Below are 21,715 nucleotides of genomic sequence, written 5' to 3' on the forward strand. Positions count from 1 at the left end.
CCTGCTGGTGTGGGGCTGGGGACAAGGACAGTGCCCCAAGTGTCACCACCCTGCTGGTGTGGGGTTGGGGACAAGGACAGTGCCCCAAGTGTCACCACCCTGCTGGTGTGGGGTTGGGGACAAGGACAGTGCCCCAAGTGTCACCACCCTGCTGGTGTGGGGTTGGGGACAAGGACAGTGCCCCAAGTGTCACCACCCTGCTGGTGTGGGGTTGGGGACAAGGACAGTGCCCCAAGTGTCACCACCCTGCTGGTGTGAGGTTGGGGACAAGGACAGTGCCCCAAGTGTCACCACCCTGCTGGTGTGGGGTTGGGGACAAGGACAGTGCCCCAAGTGTCACCACCCTGCTGGTGTGGGGTTGGGGACAAGGACAGTGCCCCAAGTGTCACCGCCCTGCTGGTGTGGGGCTGGGGACAAGGACAGTGCCCCAAGTGTCACCGCCCTGCTGGTGTGGGGTTGGGGACAAGGACAGTGCCCCAAGTGTCACTGCCCTGCTGGTGTGGGGTTGGGGACAAGGACAGTGCCCCAAGTGTCACCGCCCTGCTGGTGTGGGGTTGGGGACAAGGACAGTGCCCCAGGACATTCTGCAGTCCCCAAGTGCCACCTCACTGCTGGTGGGGGGTCAAGGATGGACTCTGGTCCCCAAGTGTCACCTCCCTGCTGGCACATGAGGTTGGGGACACCACCAAGCTCCAGGACATTCTGCAGTCCCCAAGTGTCACCTGGCTGCTGACACAGGCTTGGGGACACGCATGGCACCCCTGGACATGCTCTGGTCCCCAAGTGCCACCTCCCTGCTAGCACAGGCTTGGGGACACCACCAAGCCCCAGGACATTCTCTGGTCCTTGAGTGTCACCCCCCTGCTGGCACAGGCTTGGGGACAAGCCCCCAGGACAAACTCCTGTCCCCAGGTGCCACCTCCCTGCTGTCACAGGCGTGGGGACACCACTGACCCCCTAGGACATGCTCCGGTCCCCAAGTGTCCCCTCCCTGCTGGTGTGGGGTCAAGGATGGACTCTGGTCCCCAAGTGCCACCTCCTTGCTGGCACCGACTTGGGGACAAACCCCAGGACAAGCTCCTGTCCCCAGGTGTCACCCGACCCCAGGCTGGGGACACTCGTGGTGACACCGGCGACCTCCCAGGACTCCCCAAACTCCCCAGGACTGAGCGGGGCAGGAGCCCCCGCGTGCCCCCAAACCCCCCTGGGACTGTGGTGGCACTGGTGACAGCCGTGTCCCCTCCCCCCCGGGCTGTGGTGGCACTGGTGACAGCCGTGTCCCCTCCCCCCCGGGCTGGGGGAGGGGCTGTACAGCCGTGTATAGACCCTGTAAATAAACGACCCGCGGGGCTGGGCCCGAGTGTGACAGCCTGGGGACACGGGGGGGACACGGAGGGGACACCGAGACACGTGGGTGACACTGAGACACGTGGGTGACACGGGGGACACGGGGGGGACACGGGGGGGGACACCGAGACACGTGGGTGGCACGGGGGACACGGGGGGGGACACTGGGGGGACACTGAGACATGTGGGTGACACGGGGGACACGGGGGGGACACGGGGGGGCCACCGAGACACGTGGGTGACACGGGGGACACGGGGGACATGTGGGTGACACGTGGGTGACACGGGGGGGACACGGGAGGGACACCGAGACACGTGGGTGACACGGGGGACATGGGGGACACTGGGGGGACACGGGGGACACGTGGGTGACACGGGTGACACAGGGGACACGGGGGGGACACTGAGACACGTGGGTGACACGGGGGACACGGGGGACCCGGGGGACATGTGGGTGACACGTGGGTGACACGGGTGACACGGGGGACCCGGGGGACATGTGGGTGACACGTGGGTGACACGGGGGGGACACGGAGGGAACACCGAGACACGTGGGTGACACGAGGGACATGGGAGACACTGGGGAGACACCGGGACACGTGGGTGACACGAGGGACACGGGGGACACGGGGGGGACACGGGAGGGACACCAAGACACGCGGGTGACACGGGGGGGACACGGGAGGGACACCGAGACACGTGGGTGACACGGGGGACCCGGGGGACATGTGGGTGACACGTGGGTGACACAGGTGACACGGGGGGACCCGGGGGACATGTGGGTGACACAGGGGACACGGAGGGACACTGGGGGGGACACCGCGACGCGTGGGTGACACGAGGGACACGGGGGGGGACACGGGGGGGACACCGGGACACGTGGGTGACACGGGTGACACGGGGGACCCGGGGGACATGTGGGTGACACGTGGGTGACACAGGTGACACGGGGGACACTGAGACATGTGGGTGACATGGGGGACACGGGGGGACACGGGAGGGACACCAAGACACGCGGGTGACACGCGGGTGACACGGGGGGGACACCGAGACATGTGGGTGACACGGGTGATGTGGAGGTGACACCGTGATACGCGGGTGACACGGGGGACACGTGGGTGACACGGGGGACACGTGGGTGACAGGGCTAACACGCAGGTGACATCGGAGGTTACGTGGGTGACACGGGTGACGTGGGGGTGACACCGTGATATGCGGGTGATGTGGGGGTGACACGGTGACACGTGGGTGACACGTGGGTGGCACAGGGGCGACACGGTGGCATGCAGGTGACACAGGTAACGTGAGGGTGTCACGGTGACATGCGGGTGACACGGTGGCACGGGGGTGACACACAGGTGACACACATAACAACGTGTGACACGGGTGACACATGGGTGACACTGAGACACATGGGTGACATGAATGACACGGTGGCACGGGGGTGACACACAGGTAACACACGTAACAACGTGTGACACGGGTGACACATGGGTGACACTGAGACACATGGGTGACATGAGTGACACGGTGGCACGGGGGTGACACACAGGTAACACACGTAACAACGTGTGACACGGGTGACACATGGGTGACACAGGGGTGACACTGAGCCACGGGGGTGACACACAGGTGACACATGGGTGACACTGAGACACATGGGTGACACAGGGGTGACACGGTGGCACAGGGGTGACACACGGGTGACACATGGGTGACACTGAGCCACATGGGTGACAGGGGTGACACAGTGGCACGGGGGTGACAGGTAACACATGTAACAACGTGTGACATGGGTGACACATGGGCGACACAGGGGTGACACTGAGCCATGCGGGTGACATGAGGGTGCCACTGAGACACATGGGTGACACACAGGTGACACACGTAACAACGTGTGACACAGGTGACACATGGGTGACACTGAGACACATGGGTGACACAGGGGTGACACGGTGGCACAGGGGTGACATGGGGGTGACACACGTAACAACGTGTGACACATGGGTGACACAGGGGTGACACTGAGACACATGGGTGACATGAGGGTGACACTGAGCCACGGGGGTGACACACAGGTGACACACGTAACAACGTGTGACACGGGTGACACATGGGTGACACAGGGGTGACACTGAGCCACGGGTGACATGGGGATGACACACGGGTGACTCATGAGTGAGTGTGCGAGGGCGTGTCCCCAGGGCATGTCCCTTGCACACTAACATATCTCCAGGGTGTGTCCCTTGCACACTCACATGTCCCCAGGGCGCGTCCCTTGCACACCTGTGTGTCCCCAGGGCGTGTCCCTTGCACACCCATGTGTCCCTGTGTCCCCAGGGAGTGTCCCTTGCACACATGTGTGTTCCTCGCACACACATGTGTCCCCAGGACATGTCCCCTGCACACTCACATGTCCCCAGGGTGTGTCCCTTGCACACCCATGTGACCCCATGTCCCCAGGGTGTGTCCCCGTGTCCCCAGGGCGTGTCCCTTGCACACTCTCATGTCCCCAGGGTGTGTCCCTTGCACACCCGTGTGTCCCCAGAGCGTGTCCCCTGCACACTCACATGTCCCCAGGGTGTGTCCCTTGCACACCCGTGTGACCCCATGTCCCCAGGGTGTGTCCCTTGCACACCGATGTGACCCCATGTCCCCAGGGAGTGTCCCCGTGTCCCCAGGGCGTGTCCCTTGCACACCCGTGTGTCCCCGTGTCTCCAGGGAGTGTCCCTTGCACACCCTTGTCTCCTCCAGCAGTGTCCCTTGCACATTCACATGTCCCCAGGGACTGTCCCTTGCACACTCACATCCCCAGGGAGTGTCCCTTGCACACCCGTGTGTCCCCGTATCCCCAGGGCATGTCCCTTGCACACTCACATGTCCCCAGGGCGTGTGTCCCTTGCACACCCATGTGACCCCATGTCCCCAGGGTGTGTCCCCACGTCCCCAGGGCGTGTCCCTTGCACACATGTGTGTCCCCAGGGCATGTCCCCTGCACCATCACATTCCCAGGGCATGTCCCTTGCACACTCACATGTACCCAGGGCGTGTCCCTTGCACACCCGTGTGTCCCCAGAGTGTGTCCCTTGCACACGCATGTGACCCCATGTCCCCAGGGCGTGCCCCTGGCACACCTGTGTGTCCCCAGGGAGTGTCCCTTGCACACCCGCGTGTCCCCGTACCCCCAGGGCGTGTCCCTTGCACACATGTGTGTCCCCAGGGCGTGTCCCTTGCACACTCACATGTCCCCAGGGTGTGTCCCTTGCACACCCGTGTGTCCCCAGGGTGTGTCCCTTGCACAGTCACATCCCCAGGGCGTGTCCCTTGCACACCCCTATGTCCCCAAGTCCCCCAGGGCGTGTCCCCTGCACACTCACATGTCCCCAGGGCGTGTCCCTTGCACACCCGTGTGTCCCCACGTCCCCAGGGCGTGTCCCTTGCACACGCGTGTGCGCAGGCGTCCCCGCCCTCGCCGCGGTTTCGCGGCCACGGCAGCAGGAAGCGCCTCGAGCGCGGCCTCCGCCTTCCTGTCACCCTCGCGGGGACAGCGCCGGGACCCCCCTGGCGTGGCCCCCGTGGCCCCGGCCGTGTCCCCGGCGCCGGCCCCGTGGTGGCCCCGTCCCCGTGGCCCCGTCCCCATGTCCCTGGCGCTCAAGGCCCGGCAGCGGGCGAGGCGCAAGGGCGGCTCCCGGGAGCGGCTCTTCGGCTGCGACCTTCGCGAGCATCTCCAGCGCTCGGGGCAGGACGGTGAGTGCCAGCACCCAACCCAGCCCCCCGAGCCCTCCGGGGGCCACCGGGGCCACCAGGGCCACCGACGGAAGCGGGGAGGGGGCCCTGGAGGGGACGGGAGGGGGACTTGCGCCACGCGTTGCGTCATCGCCGCTCCAGGAAGCGCCGTGGCCACCGAGGCTCCGCCGGGATTTGGGGGGGTTGGAGCTCGGTGGGGCTCCAATCTCAGGGGGGTCGGCACTGGGGGTTCCATCCTTTGGGATGTGGTGGCCTCATCCTTGTGGGGTTGGTGGCTCCATCCTTTGGGATTTGGTGGCCTCATTGCTGTGGGGTTGGTGGCCTCATCCTTTGGGATTTGGTGGCCTCATCCTTGTGGGGTTGGTGGCTCCACCCTTTGGGATTTGGTGGCCTCATCCCTGTGGGGTTGGTGGCTCCATCCTTTGGGATTTGGTGGCTCCATCCCCTGGGGTTGGTGGCTCCATCCTTTGGGGTTTGGTGGCCTCATCCCTGTGGGGTTGGTGGCCTCATCCTTTGGGATTTGGTGGCTCCATCCCTGTGGGGTTGGTGGCTCCGTCCTTTGGGATGTGGTGGCCTCGTCCCTGTGGAATCAGTGATCCCAATGTGGAGTTGCTAGCCCTTCCCTGTGGGGTCTGCGGCCTTGTCCCTGCAGAGCTGATGACCCCACGGTGGCCCCGCCCTTGTGGACCTGGTGGCCCCATCCTCTGGGAGTCGGTGGCCACATCCCTATGAAGTTGGTGTCCCCACCCATGGGGATCCCATGTCCCCACCCCTGCCGAGCTGGTGGCCCAGGACTGGTGCAGGGACTCTGGGGACACCTGGGGTGGTGGCCAAGGTCCTCCCCATTCCCCTGGCACTGGTGGGGCCGGGACTGGGCCCAGGTGGGCGATGCCAGATCCAGGATTCGGGTTTGGGTTCAGGTGGATGTTGGTGGATTTGGGATCTGGAGCTGGGGCCGGGATCTGGTGGGTGCTGATGGACCCGGGATCAGCTGGATGCTGTTGGATCTGGGCTCAGCTGGGTTCTGTAGGAACCAGGATCAGTTGGGCTCTGGCAGATCTGGGATCAGTTGGATGCTCTCGGATCCAGGATCAGTCGGACTCAGTGGGATCCGGGCTCAGCTGGGCTCTGTGGGATCCGGGATCAGTTGGACTCAGTGGGATCCGGGCTCAGCTGGGCTCTGTGGGATCCGGGATCAGTCGGACTCAGTGGGATCTGGGCTCAGCTGGGCTCTGTGGGATCCGGGATCAGCTGGATGCTCTCGGATCCGGGCTCAGCTGGGCTCTGTGGGATCCAGGATCAGCTGGATGCTCTCGGATCTGGGATCAGTTGGGCTCTGTGGGATCCGGGATCAATTGGATGCTCTCAGATCCAGGATCCGGGATCAGTCAGACCCTGTCAGATCCAGGCTCAGTTGGGCTCACTGGATCCAGGCTCAGTCAGACCCTCCTCAGTGGGATCCGGGCTCGGTGGGACCCTGGTGGATCCGGGCTCGGTGGGATCCCGTGGGATCGCGGTCCGTGTCCCGCAGTGCCGCAGGTGCTCCGGAGCTGCACGGAGTTCGTGGAGCAGCACGGGGTGGTCGATGGCATCTACCGCCTGTCCGGGGTGTCCTCCAACATCCAGCGGCTGCGGTCAGCGGGCAGCGGGCAGCGGGCAGCGGGCAGCGGGGCACCGGGCGGGGCGGGGAGCGGCATCGGGATCGGGATGGGGACGGGGCAGGGATCGGCAGCGGGATCCGGGAGCAGGATCGGGATGGGGACGGAGCGGGGGATGGGGATTGGGAGCAGGATGGGAACGGGGCATCGGGATCGGGAGCAGGATCGGGATCGGGATTGGAACGGGGCGGGATCGGGGATTGGGAGCAGGATGGGAACGGGGCGGGATCGGGATCGGGAGCGGGATCGGGATCGGGATTGGAACGGGGCGGGATCGGGAGCGGGAGCGGGATCGGGATCGGGATGGGGCGGAGATCGGGATGGGGATGGAGCGGGGACGGGGATTGGGAGCAGGATGGGAACGGGGCGGGATCGGGAGCAGGATCGGGAGCGGGATTGGAACGGGGCGGGATCGGGGATTGGGAGCAGGATGGGAACGGGGCGGGATCGGGAGCGGGATCGGGAGCGGGATCGGGAGCGGGATCGGGAGCGGGATCGGGAGCGGGATGGGGCGGAGATCGGGATGGGAACGGGGCGGGGGTGGGGATCGGGATCGGGATGGTAACAGGGCGGGATCGGGAGCAGGATCGGGATCGGGATTGGAACGGGACGGGATCGGGGATTGGGAGCAGGATGGGAACGGGGCGGGATCGGGAGCGGGATCGGGAGCGGGATGGGGCGGAGATCGGGATGGGAACGGGGCGGGGGGTGGGGATCGGGATCGGGATGGTAACAGGGCGGGATCGGGAGCAGGATCGGGATCGGGATTGGAACGGGGCGGGATCGGGGATTGGGAGCAGGATGGGAACGGGGCGGGATCGGGAGCGGGATCGGGAGCGGGATGGGGCGGAGATCGGGATGGGAACGGGGCGGGGGTGGGGATCGGGATCGGGATGGTAACAGGGCGGGATCGGGAGCAGGATCGGGATCGGGATTGGAACGGGGCGGGATCGGGGATTGGGAGCAGGATGGGAACGGGGCGGGATCGGGATCGGGATCGGGATCGGGATCGGGATGGGGCGGAGATCGGGATGGGGACGGAGCGGGGACGGGGATTGGGAGCAGGATGGGAACGGGGCGGGATCGGGAGCAGGATCGGGAGCGGGATTGGGACGGGGCGGGATCGAGATGGGGATGGGGACAGATCGGAGATCGGAATCGGGATGGGATGGGATGGGGTGGGATGGGGTGGGATGGGATGGGGGTGGAGACTGGAGGATGCCGGGACTGAGAGAGAGGGAGGGGACGGGGATGGGATAAAATCAGGCGGAACCGGGGATGGGACCGGACTTGGGGTGACAGGGCCGGGGGGGATGGGCCACAGGACCCCCTCCCTCCCCCCCAGAGCCCCATTTCTCCCCATCCTGGCCGGATCCAGCCCCCTCCTCTCTTCCCCCGGCCCCTTCCCTTCCCCCCACCCCGCTCTGGCCCCTCTTCCCCCGCTCCTTTCCTTCCCTTTTTCCCTCTTTATTGGGTTTGGGGTTTTCCTGCCCCTTCTCTTCCACTCTCCCCGGTTTTGGGTCCGTTTTTTCCCTCTTTTGCTTCTTTCCCCGAGTTCTTTTCTCCCCTATTCCTGGGGAACCCCAGAATTGCCGGGGCCCTCTGTGTCCCCAATGGTGTCCCCAGTGGTGTCCCCAGTGGTGTCCCCAATGTCCCCCCCGTGCCCAGGATCCTCCTATGCCAGCTTTTCCCACATCCTCGGTGTCCCTGGCACCTCCCCCTGTCCCCTCCATCCCTGTCCCCACCCCCCTTTTCCTGTCACCTCCCATACCCCACACACCAATCCCGATCCCAATCCCATCCCAGTGCGGAGTTCGAGGCACAGCACAACCCGGACCCCGAAACCCCATATTCCCAAACCCCAAATCCCAATCCCATATTCCCGATCCTGATCCCATATTCCTGATCCCGATTCCATATTCCTGATCCCGATTCCATATTCCCGATTCCCTCACAGCGCGGAGTTCGAGGCTCAGCGCAGCCCAGACCCTGATCCCAATGCCCGTATTCCCGATCCCATATTCCCGATCCCAATGCCCATCCCGATGCCCACATTCCCGATCCCATATTCCCGATCCCGATCCCATATTCCCAAACCCCAAATCTCGATCCCAAATCCCGATCCCATATTCCCATATTCCCGATCCCACATTCCTGATCCCAATGCCATATTCCCAATCCCATATTCCCGATGCCATATTCCCGATCCCGATCCCATATTCCCAAATCCCAAATCCCGATCCCATATTCCCGATCCCAAATCCCGATCCCGATCCCATATTCCCGATCCCCCCGCAGCGCTGAGTTCGAGGCTCAGCGCAGCCCAGACCGTGATCCCAATCCCATATTCCCAATCCCATATTCCCGATCCCGATCCCATATTCCCGATCCCAATGCCCAATCCCAATCCCATATTCCCGATCCCGATCCCATATTCCCGATCCCAATGCCCAATCCCAATCCCCTATTCCCGATCCCATATTCCCGATCCCGATCCCATATTCCTGATCCCATATTCCCAATCCCATATTCCCGATCCCGATCCTATATTCCCAATCCCATATTCCCGATCCCAATGCCCAATCCCAATCCCATATTCCTGATCCCATATTCCCGATCCCAATGCCCATCCCGATGCCATATTCCTGATCCCATATTCCCGATCCTAATGCCATATTCCCAATCCCGTATTCCCGATCCCATATTCCCAATCCCATATTCCTGATCCCATATTCCCAATCCCATATTCCCGATCCTGATCCCATATTCCCGATCCCATATTCCCGATCCCAATGCCCAATCCCGATGCTGTATTCCCGATCCCATATTCCCGATCCCATATTCCCGATCCCAATGCCCATCCTGATGCCATATTCCCGATCCCATATTCCCGATCCCAATGCCCAATCCCGATGCCGTATTCCCGATCCCATATTCCCGATCCCATATTCCCGATCCCAATGCCCATCCTGATGCCATATTCCCGATCCCATATTCCCGATCCCATATTCCCGATCCCAATGCCCATCCTGATGCCATATTCCCGATCCCATATTCCCGATCCCATATTCCCGATCCCAATGCCCATCCTGATGCCATATTCCCGATCCCATATTCCCGATCCCCCCGCAGCACCGAGTTCGAGGCTCAGCGCAGCCCAGACCGCGATCCCAATGCCCATATTCCCAATCCCATATTCCCGATCCCATATTCCCGATCCCAATGCCCATCCTGATGCCATATTCCCGATCCCAATGCCCATATTCCCAATCCCATATTCCCGATCCCGATCCCATATTCCCGATCCCATATTCCCGATCCCCCCGCAGCGCCGAGTTCGAGGCTCAGCGCAGCCCGGAGCTGGCCCGCCCCGTTTACCTGCAGGACGTTCACTGCGTCAGCTCCCTGTGCAAGGCCTACTGCCGCGAGCTGCCCAACCCGCTGCTCACCTACCAGCTCTACGACAAGTTCGCCGTGAGTCCCTGTCCCCAAATGTCCCCAAATGTCCCCAGAGCGTCCCCAGCGCCGCGGGTGGCCGCGTCACCGCGCTGCTCGCCGCGCTGTCCCCGCAGGATGCCGTGGCCATCCAGATGGAGGAGGCGCGGCTGGTGAAGATCAAAGAGGTGCTCAAGGAGCTGCCGGTGCCTCACTACAGGTAAAGGGGGGGAGGGGTGGGGGGGTGGGGACATCCCGGCGGCGCTCCGGTGTCCCCTGGCGGCCCTCCGGTGTCCCCTGGCGGGGTGGCGGTGGCTGAGGTGTCGCCGGTGTTGGCAGGACGCTGGAGTTCCTGATGCGGCACCTGCTGCGCATGGCCGGCCACAGCGGCCGCACCAACATGCACGCGCGGAACCTGGCCATCGTGTGGGCACCCAACCTGCTGCGGTGAGGGGACAGCGGGGACAGCCCCGCCACTGCCAGCCCTGGCACCGTCAGCCCTGGCACCGTCAGCCCTGGCACTATCAGCCCTGGCACCCCCAGCCCCGGCACCGCCAGCCCCGGCACCGCCAGCCCCGCCACTGCCAGCCCTGCCACTGCCAGCCCCGTCACTGCCAGCCCCGCCACTGCCAGCCCGGCCACTGCCAGCCCGGCCACCACCAGCCCCGTCACTGCCAGCCCAGCCACTGCCAGCCCGGCCACTGCCAGCCCCGTCACTGCCAGCCCCGTCACTGCCAGCCCCGTCACTGCCAGCCCGGCCACTGCCAGCCCGGCCACTGCCAGCCCCGTCACTGCCAGCCCCGTCACTGCCAGCCCTGCCACTGCCAGCCCCGTCACTGCCAGCCCGGCCACTGCCAGCCCGGCCACTGCCAGCCCCGTCACTGCCAGCCCCGTCACTGCCAGCCCTGCCACTGCCAGCCCCGTCACTGCCAGCCCCGTCACTGCCAGCCCTGCCACTGCCAGCCCCGCCACTGCCAGCCCGGCCACCACCAGCCCCGTCACTGCCAGCCCCGTCACTGCCAGCCCCGTCACTGCCAGCCCCGTCACTGCCAGCCCCCATCACTGCCAGCCCCGCCACTGCCAGCCCGGCCACCACCAGCCCCGTCACTGCCAGCCCCCATCACTGCCAGCCCCGCCACTGCCAGCCCCGTCACTGCCAGCCCCGTCACTGCCAGCCCGGCCACTGCCAGCCCCGTCACTGCCAGCCCCGTCACTGCCAGCCCCGTCACTGCCAGCCCCGTCACTGCCAGCCCGGCCACTGCCAGCCCCCATCACTGCCAGCCCCGCCACTGCCAGCCCCGCCACTGCCAGCCCCGCCACTGCCAGCCCCGTCACTGCCAGCCCCGTCACTGCCAGCCCCCATCACTGCCAGCCCCGTCACTGCCAGCCCCGCCACTGCCAGCCTTGTTCCTGTCAGCTCCGGCCCCGCTGTCCCTTGTCCGGCCATCCCTGGCATCTACATCCCGGTCCCTGCCATCCTTGTCACTGGCATCGCCACCCGCGTCCCGCCAGCCCTGTCCCCGCTGCCCGAATGTCCCTGCTATCCCCCTGTCCCTGCCAGCCCTGTCACCAGCATCCCTCTGATCCCTGCCATCCCCCAGATGCCATTCCCCCGATGCCATCCCCCTGTCCCTGCCATCCCTGTCCCCACCACCCCCTGATCCCGCCATCCTGTTGTCCCCACCACCCCCTGCCCTCCAATACCCCTTGTCCCCACCATCCCCGTCCCCATCGCTCCAGGGTCCCCACTGTCCTTGTCCCAACCATCCTTTGGTCCTCACCATCCCTGACCCCCTCCCTGATCCCATCCCTGATCCCATCCCTGATCCCCCATCCCTGATCCCCTCCCTGATCCCATCCCTGATCCCTCATCCCTGATCCCCTCCCTGATCCCATCCCTGATCCCCCATCCCTGATCCCCTCCCTGATCCCATCCCTGATCCCCCATCCCTGATCCCATCCCTATTCCCCCATCCCTGATCCCCCATCCCTGATCCCCCATCCCTATTCCCCCATCCCTGATCCCCCATCCCTGATCCCCCATCCCTGATCCCCCATGCCTGATCCTGTCCCTATTCCCCCATCCCTGTCCCTGTTCTCCCATCCCCACCACCCCAATATCCCCACCCTGAGGTGACCCCGCGTGTCCCCCTCTGTCCCCCCCACCCCGAGCTGACCCCGTGTGTCCCTCTCTGTCTCCCCGACCCCGAGCTGACCCCACTTGTCCCCCACTGTCCCCCCACCCCAAGGTGACCCCGCGTGTCCCCCACTGTCCCCCCACCCCAAGGTGACCCCGCGTGTCCCCCTCTGTCCCCCCCACCCCGAGCTGACCCCGCGTGTCCCTCCCACCCCGAGCTGACCCCGCTTGTCCCTCTCTGTCCCTCCCACCCTGAGGTGACCCCACCTGTCCCACTCACCCCGAGGTGACCCCGCGTGTTCCCCGCTGTCCCCAGCTCGAGGGACATCGAGGCCTCGGGGTTCAACGGCACGGCCGCGTTCATGGAGGTGCGGGTCCAGTCCATCGTGGTGGAGTTCATCCTCACCCACGTGGAGCAGCTCTTCGGGGATGCCCCGCTCCGAGGTACCCGGGGGGCACCGGGGGGCACGGGGGGCACGGACACCCCAATTTGGGGGTCTCCAGGTGGGGATTCACCCCAGCGTTCCCTGGTCCTGGTGGGACACGGACACCCCAATTTGGGGGTCTCCAGGTGGGGATTCACCCCAGCGTTCCCTGGTCCTGGTGGGACACGGACACCCCAATTTGGGGGTCTCCATGTGTGGAATGCCCCCCATCATTGCCTGCCCCCAGGTGGGGGTTCTGGGGGGTCTCTAGGGGACACTGACACCTTTTTTGGGGTCCCCATGTGTGGAATTCCCCTGTTATTCCCTGATCCCGGGGTGACACTGTCACACCTTTTTGGGGTCTCCAGGTGTGGAATTCCCCCGACATTCCCTAATCCTGGGTTGGGGGTCCTGGGGATTCTCCAGGGGTCCCAGGGTGACTTTTTGGGGTCTCCAGGTGGGGACTCACCCCGTCACACCCTGATCCGGGGTTGGGGGTCCCGAGGGTCTCTGGGGTAACACTGTCACACCTTTTTGGGGTCTCCAGGTGGGGAATTCCCCCGACATTCCCTGATCCTGGGTTGGGGGTCCCGGGGATTCCCCAGGGGTCCCAGGGTGACTTTTTGGGGTCTCCAGGTGGGGACTCACCCCGTCACTCCCTGATGCTGGGTTGGGGGTCCCCAGGGTCTCTGGGGTCACACTGTCACACCTTTTTGGGGTCTCCAGGTGGGGACTCGCCCCGTCGCTCGCTGTTGTTGCCCGGGGGGACGCCCCCGCTGCACGTCCCGGCCACGCTGAGCCAGGGGGACGGTCCCCCCCAGATGCGGCCCTACCACACCATCATCGAGCTCGGCGAGCACAGGTACGGCCGGGACACCTGGGGTCACCTGGGGACAGGGACAGGTGACACCTCCACCCCACCCTGGGGACACCTGGGGACAGGGACAGGTGACACCTCCACCCCACCCTGGGGACACCTGGGGTCACCTGGGGACAGGGACAGGTGACACCCCCAGCCCACCCCAGGGACACCTGGGGTCACCTGGGGACAGGGACAGGTGACACCCCCAGCCCACCCCGGGGACCCCCAGGGAACCCCCAGCTGGGGCGTGGCTCGGGTGGTCCTACCTGGGCATGATCCAGGTGTATCCCAGGTGTGCCCAGGTGTGCCCCAGGTGTGCCCAGGTGCCCCCAGGTGAGCCCAGGTGTATCCCAGGTGTCCTCAGGTGTCTTCAGGCATATCCAGGCACCCCCAGGCACCCCCAGGTGTATCCAGGTGCCCCCAGGCACCCCCAGGTGTGCCCAGGTGTGCCCAGGTGTATCCAGGTGCCCCCAGGTGAGCCCAGGTGTATCCAGGTGCCCCCAGGTGTATCCAGGTGCCCCCAGGTGTGCCCCAGGTGTATCCAGGTGTATCCCAGGTGTGCCCAGGTGCCCCCAGGTGTGCCCAGGTGTGCCCCAGGTGTATCCAGGTGCCCCCAGGTGAGCCCAGGTGTATCCAGGTGCCCCCAGGTGTATCCAGGTGCCCCCAGGTGTGCCCAGGTGTGCCCCAGGTGTATCCAGGCACCCCCAGGTGTGCCCAGGTGCCCCCAGGTGTGCCCCAGGTGTATCCAGGTGTATCCCAGGTGTGCCCAGGTGCCCCCAGGTGTGCCCCAGGTGTATCCAGGTGCCCCCAGGTGTGCACAGGTGTATCCCAGGTGTGCCCAGGTGCCCCCAGGTGCCCCCAGGTGTGCCCAGGTGTCCCCAGGTGCCCCCAGGTGTGCCCAGGTGTCCCCAGGTGCATCCCAGGTGTCCCCGCAGGCGCAAGGGCTCCCTCAAGGCCAAGAAGTGGAGATCCATCTTCAACCTGGGCCGCTCTGGGCACGAGGCCAAGCGGAAGCCGGGGAAGGCGGAGGAGAAAGGTGGGAATTCTGGGAAGATCCCATGGATTGGGGGGGGGAGGGGGGTGTCGTGTCCCCAAATCCACCCCAATCCCATTCTCCCACCCCCATTCCCAGAGGAGAAGTGCGGGAAGGTCAGTCTGCGGCCGGCCAAGAGCATGGACTCGCTCAGCTCCGGCCCCTGCGGACCCCCTGGTAAGAGGGACCCTCCGACCCTTTGGGATTGTCCCACGGATCCCTTGGGAATTGTCCCTCCGACCCTTTGGGATTGTCCCACGGATCCCTTGGGAATTGTCCCTCCGACCCTTTGGGAATTGTCCCTCTGATCCCTTGGGATTGTCCCTCCGACCCTTTGGGATTGTCCCTCTGATCCCTTGGGATTGTCCCTCCGACCCTTTGGGATTGTCCCTCGGATCCCTCGGGATTGTCCTTCTGACCCCTTTGGGATTGTCCTTCTGGCCCTTTGGGATTGTCCCTCCGACCCTTTGGGAATTGTCCCTCAGATCCCTTGGGATTGTCCCTCTGACCCTTTGGGAATTGTCCTTCCAACCCTTTGGGATTGTCCTTCTGATCCCTTGGGATTGTCCTCTGACCCTTTGGGATTGTCCCACGGATCCCTTGGGAATTGTCCCTCCAACCCTTTGGGATTGTCCCTTCGACCCTTTGGGAATTGTCCCACAGATCCCTTGGGATTGTCCCTCTGACCCTTTGGGAATTGTCCTTCCAACCCTTTGGGATTGTCCTTCTGATCCCTTGGGATTGTCCTCTGACCCTTTGGGATTGTCCCACGGATCCCTTGGGAATTGTCCCTCCAACCCTTTGGGATTGTCCCTTCGACCCTTTGGGATTGTCCCACGGAAACCTTGGGAATTGTCCCTCCGATCCCTCGGGAATTGGCCTTCCGACCCTTTGGGATTGTCCCTCTGACCCTTTGGGATTGTCCCTCTGACCCTTTGGGATTGTCCCACGGATCCCTTGGGAATTGTCCCTCTGACCCTTTGGGATTGTCCCACGGATACCTTGGGAATTGTCCCTCCGATCCCTCGGGAATTGGCCTTCCGACCCTTTGGGATTGTCCCTCTGACCCTTTGGGATTGTCCCTCTGACCCTTTGGGATTGTCCCACGGATCCCTTGGGATTGTCCCTCCAATCCCTCGAGAATTGTCCCTCCGATCCCTTGGGATTGTCCTTCCGGCCCTTTGGGATTGTCCTTCCAATCCCTCGGGAATTGTCCCTCCAACCCTTTGGGATTGTCCCTGATCCCAAGGAGGGATCCTTGGGCCAGGGCAGGAATGGGGGAAGTGGAGCGGGGATGGGATGGGATTCTGGGATCAATGGGATGGGATTCTGGGATCCCGTCTGGACCCTGACCCTTCCTTCGGGATTCCGGGACCCCCTCCTGACCCAAAACCTTCCCCTGGACCCTGAAATCCCCTCTGGAGCCTGGGATTCGCTCCCCAGATCCTGGGATCCTGCCGGCACCCCGGGACCCTCCTGCACCCTGGGACCCCCCCCCGGGATCCCCCCGCACCCCGGGACCCCCCCCCCCCCCGGGATCCCCCCGCACCCCGGGATCCCCCCAGCACCCCAGGATCCCTCCGCACCCCGGGATCCCTCCCATATCCCAGTACCCTCCCAGCACCCCAGGATCCCCCCACGCCCCGGGATCCCTCCCATATCCCGGTACCCCCCCCGGCACCCAGGGACCCTCCCAGCACCCTGGGATCTCCCCCCGCACCCCGGGATCCCCCCGCACCCCGGGATCCCCCCGCACCCCGGGACCCTCTCGCACCCCGCAACCCCCCCCGGCACCCCGGGATTCTCCCGCACCCCGAGACCACCCCGCACCCCGGGACCCTCTCGCACCCCGCAACCCCCCTCGGCACCCCGGGATCCCCCCGCGCCCTGGGACCCCCCCCCCCAGCACCCCGGGACCCTCCCAGCACCCCAGGATCCCCGCAGAACCCCGGGATCCCCCCCAGCACCCCGGGATCCCTCCCATATCCCGGTACCCCCCCCGGCATCCCGGGATCCCCCCGCACCCTGGGACCCTCCCCGGCACCCCAGGGTCCCCCCGCACCCCGTGCCCGCTCCGGACTCGCCCCTTCCAGGCGCGGACACCGCCGGGCTGCTCCCGAAGCTGTCGGTGAAGCTGCGGCCGCAGCGGCAGCAGAGCTCGGACGCCGCCCCGGCGCTCCCGGAATCCCACCCGGAGCTGGATGAGAGCCTGGAGGAGCCGCTGGAAGCGGCGGCCGAGAGCAGCACCAAATCGGAGCCCACCACCCCCAAAGCCCCCCGGGCCGGGCCAGGGCTCTCCGGCCGCTCCCGCGCCGAGAAATGCGCGGGGCTCCACATCTCGGGCCCCTTCTCGGTCACCGTCCCGTTCCACATCACCTCCAACCTGTCCCGCCTCACCCGCGGGCTGCCGTGCCCCGCGCTGGAACGGGAACCGGCCCCCGACAGCCCCCCCGAGCCCGCACGGGACCCCCGGTCCTGCTCCGGTGAGACCCCGGTGTGGGATCGCTGTGGGATCTGGGGGAGAACGGGACTGGGGGGACACCGGGATCGGGGAGACACCGGGATGGGGAGGACAACGGGATCGGGGGGAGAACAGGATCGGGGGACAACGGGATCGGGGAGACACCGGAATGGGGAGGACACCGGGATCGGGGGGACACCGGGATCCGGGTGATGCTGGGATCGGGGAGACACCGGGATCGGGGGACAACGGGATAGGGGAACACGGGGATGGGGAGGACACCGGGATCGGGGGGAGAACGGAATCTGGGGAACACCGGGATCGGGGGACACCGGGATGGGGGTGACATCGGGATCGGGGAGACACCGGGATCTGGGGGAACACCGGCATGGGGGTGACACCGGGATCTGGGGAACACCGGGACTGGGAGGACACCGGGATCTGGGGAACACCGGGATCTGGGGCAACACCGGGATGGGGGTGACACCGGGATGGGGGGAACACCGGGACTGGGAGGACACCGGGATCTGGGGAACACCGGCATGGGGGTGAGACCGGGATGGGGGGAACACTGGGATTGGGAGGACACCGGGACTGGGAGGACACCGGGATCTGGGGAACACCGGGATCTGGGGCAACACCGGGATGGGGGTGACACCGGGATGGGGGTGACACCGGGATGGGGGGAACACCGGGACTGGGAGGACACCGGGATCTGGGGAACACCGGCATGGGGGTGAGACCGGGATGGGGGGAACACTGGGATTGGGAGGACACCGGGACTGGGAGGACACCGGGATCTGGGGAACACCGGGATCTGGGGCAACACCGGGATGGGGGTGACACCGGGATGGGGACGATCCCGGGACTGACCGCTCCCGTTTTCCCCGCAGAGGACGCGGAGCAGACCCGGCTGTCCCTGGAGCTCCGGGATTCCTTCGCCTTCCTGGACTGCCCCGAGACGTGGCTGGAGGGCGGCGGGGACGCGGAGGCGGCGGCGCGGAGCCCCGGGATGGAGGATGGGACCCCCGGGATGGAGGATGGGACCCCCGGGATTGGGGGTGAGACCCCCGGGATCGAGGATGAGAGCCCCGGGATCGGGGATGAGAGCCCCGGGATCGGGGAAGGGTTCCCGGCCGTGGAGGAGGGGATGGAGAGCGGCTTCATGAACGTGAGTTCCTGGCGGCATTCCCGGGATTTGGGGTGGGACGGGGGAGGAAAAGGGTTTGGGATGGGGACACTGGGATGGGATGGGACGGAATTTGAGATGGAAGATGGGATGGGATGGAATTTGGGATGGAATATGGGATGGGATGGGATGGAATTTGGGGTGGAATATGGGATGGGATGGAATTTGGGATGGAATATGGGATGGGATGGGATGGGATGGAATTTGGGATGGAATATGGGATGGGATGGGATGGGACGGGATGGAATATGGAATGGAATATGGGATGGGATGGGATGGGACGGAATTTGAGATGGAATATGGGATGGGATGGGATGGGATGGGATGGGATGGGATGGGATGGGACGGAATTTGAGATGGAAGATGGGATGGGATGGGATGGAATTTGGGATGGAATATGGGATGGAAGATGGGATGGGATTGGATGGGATGGGATGGGATGGGATGGGACGGAATTTGGGGTGGAATATGGGATGGGATGGGATGGAATTTGGGATGGAATATGGGATGGAAGATGGGATGGGATGGGATGGGATGGAAGATGGGATGGAAGATGGGATGGGATGGGATGGGATGGAATTTGGGATGGAAGATGGGATGGAAGATGGGATGGGATGGGATGGGATGGGATGGGATGGGATGGGATGGGACGGAATTTGAGATGGAAGATGGGATGGGATGGGATGGAATTTGGGATGGAATTTGGGATGGAAGATGGGATGGGATGGGATGGGGGGGACACTGTGACATCCTTGGGGTCCTGGGGCTCTGTCCCAGCTGTTCCCGGGGGGTCTCAGCCCTGTCCCCCCCACCCCCAGCCCGGCGAGCGGCGGCCGGAGCAGCCGGACAGTTACCTGTCCATCGAGGAGTGCACGGAGCAGGACATGTTCTTCCTGGCTCCCGGCGCCTCCGATCCCGACTCCGACTCCGACGAAATCTTCCTGAGCGCCCACGACGAGCTCAGCCCGCTGGGGGCTGCCCCGGACAGCCCCGAGGGACCCCCGGGCGTGGGGATGGCCCCGGAGATCCCAGAGATCTCGGAGACCTTGGAGATCCCAGAGATCCTGAAGATCCCCAAAGTCCCAGAGATCCCAGAGATGCCGACCCCAAAACCCTTGGGAAAGGGTGGTCCGGGAGTAGGGGACCCCCCCCGGGACCCCCATGGGGAAGGGGGTGAAGAGGAGGGGGCTGCGGAGGGAGCTTCCAGCCCCAGGACAGGGATGTGGGATGAGGGAGGGGTGGTCGGGGGTCCCGCTGGGAATGGGGGAGAGGACGGAGCTGGATCCCGGCCCCTCATCCCGGGGGAGGGGAATTCCCGGGTTTTAGAGGGGTCTCCCCCAGCCCCATCCCCGGCAGAGCCCCCCCGGGAGCCCCCAATCCCTGGGGCTGTTCCCGAGGTTGTCCCGGATGGGGCCGGGGTCACCCCAACTTCTCCCTCTCCCCCCGCCTCGGCCCCTGCAGCTCCCCCCAAAAACCTGGAGCCGATCTGGGATGAGCCCCCCAAAAACCTGGAGTTGAGCCAGGACCAGGATCCTCAATTCCCGGAGCCCCCCAGGCCCTCAGAGCCCCCCAAATTCCCGGAGCTGATTCAAGATGAGCCCCCGAGACCCCCGAACTCTATCCAGGATGAGCCCCCCAAAAACCTGGAGCCCGTCTATGCTGACCCCCCCAAATCTCCGGAGCTCCCTGGACACCCAGAGCCCCCCGGCCCCCTCGAGCTGGTCCAGGAGGAGCCCCCAAAATCCCTGGAGCCGATCTGGGATGACCCCCACAAATCCCTGGAGCTGATCCAGGATGAGCCCCCCAGGCCCCCAGAGCCCCCCAAATCCCCGCAGACCCCCAACCCCCCAAAGCCGATCTGGGATGAGCCCCCCAAATCCCTGGAGCTGATCCAGGATGAGCCCCCCCGATTCCCAGAGCCCCCCAGATCCCCAGGGCCGAATCAGGACGAGCCCCCCCGATTCCCAGAGCCCCCCAAATCCCTGGAGCTGATCCAGGATGAGCCCCCCCGATTCCCAGAGCCCCCCGGACCCCTGGATCCGATCTGGGATGAGCCCCCCAGAGCCCTGAAGGCGATCCAGGATGACGCCCCCAAATCCTGGGACCCCCCGGAACCCCTGGAGTTGATCCAGGATGAATCCCCCAAACCCCAGGACCCCCCTGGATCCCCAAAACTGATTTGGGATGGACGCCCCAAATCCCTGGAGCCGATCCTGGCTGATCCCCCCAAATCCTGGGACACCCCCAGACCCCTGGAGCCGATCCTGGCTGATCCCCCCAAATCCCGGGACACCCCCGGAGCCCTGGAGCCGATCCTGGCTGATCCCCCCAAATCCTGGGACACCCCCAGACCCCTGGAGCCGATCCGGGACGGACGCCCCAAATCCCTGGAGCCGATCCTGGCTGATCCCCCCAAATCCTGGGACACCCCCAAATCCCTGGAGCCGATCCTGGCTGATCCCCCCAAATCCCGGGACACTCCCAAATCCCTGGAGCCGATCCTGGCTGATCCCCCCAAATCCTGGGACACCCCCAGACCCCTGAAGGCGATCCAGGATGACGCCCCCAAATCTCGAGACACCCCCAGACCCCTGGAGCTGATCCGGGACGGACGCCCCAAATCCCTGGAGCCGATCCTGGCTGATCCCCCCAAATCCTGGGACACCGCCGGAACCCCAAAACTGCTCCGGGACGGGCGCCCCAAATCCCTGGAGCCCGTCCCGTTCCCCCCGCGCAGCTCCCGCCGCCCCCTCCCCATTTTGGGGGGCCGGGTGCTGCTGGCCCGGGCCGTGCCCGTTGTGCCCCCCAAGCCCCACTTCGCCCGTGCCCTCCTGGGACCCCCCGGGACCCCCGAGAGCCCCCCCGGGACCCCCCTGGGACTCCCCTGGGACCCCCCCCGAGCCCCCCCGGGAGCCCCGAGCGCAGCCCTGGGGGGGGGCAAGCGCTGAGCGGAGGGCAAAGAAATGGTGAGCAAAGAATAATAAAAGGATAATAAAAGAATAATAAAAATATTAATAAAACCAGAAATGGGATCGATTCGCCCTCGAGAGATGCTGGGTGGTTGGTTGTATTTATTTAGAGATTTTAATATTTTATTTTATTGTATTTTTTGTTTTGTTTTGTTTTATTTTGGTTTGGTTTTTTAAAAATTTGTTTTGTTTTATTTGTTTTATTTTATTTTATTTTACTTTATTTTATTTGTTTAATTTAATTTAATTTTACTTTATTTTATTTGTTTAATTTTATTTATTTTATTTTATTGTTTTATTTATTTTATTTTATTGTTTTATTTTATTTTATTTTATTTTCTCTTATTTTATTTTATTTTATTTTTTATTTATTTTATTTTATTTTTTATATATTTTATTTATTTTCTCTTATTTTATTTTATTTTATTTTTTATTTATTTTATTTATTTTCT

General features: G+C 64.3%; 1 protein-coding gene across 3 annotated transcripts; it reads left to right on the forward strand.

The window, feature by feature from the left end:
* Positions 1-4,823: 4,823 nt before the first annotated feature.
* ARHGAP30 (Rho GTPase activating protein 30) lies at positions 4,824-21,314 on the forward strand. Of its 3 annotated transcripts, none has more exons than XM_048288452.1 (13): positions 4,824-5,094; positions 6,626-6,728; positions 10,082-10,226; positions 10,325-10,407; positions 10,527-10,634; positions 12,641-12,768; positions 13,476-13,611; positions 14,547-14,647; positions 14,744-14,821; positions 16,738-17,127; positions 17,999-18,276; positions 19,113-20,491; positions 20,678-21,314. In XM_048288452.1, exons 1-13 carry the CDS (start codon positions 4,986-4,988, stop codon positions 21,240-21,242), a joined length of 3,603 nt encoding a protein of 1,200 aa, XP_048144409.1. In that variant the 5' UTR covers positions 4,824-4,985; the 3' UTR covers positions 21,243-21,314. The 3 variants fall into 3 exon arrangements, with proteins under 3 accessions (XP_048144409.1, XP_048144408.1, XP_048144407.1); XM_048288451.1 differs by having other exon boundaries at positions 4,827-5,094; positions 19,113-19,757; positions 19,791-21,314; XM_048288450.1 differs by having other exon boundaries at positions 4,827-5,094; positions 19,113-21,314.
* Positions 21,315-21,715: the final 401 nt, after the last annotated feature.

This window comes from Corvus hawaiiensis, chromosome 29, assembly GCF_020740725.1.
Source record: "Corvus hawaiiensis isolate bCorHaw1 chromosome 29, bCorHaw1.pri.cur, whole genome shotgun sequence".
Taxonomy (NCBI): Eukaryota; Metazoa; Chordata; class Aves; order Passeriformes; family Corvidae; genus Corvus; species Corvus hawaiiensis.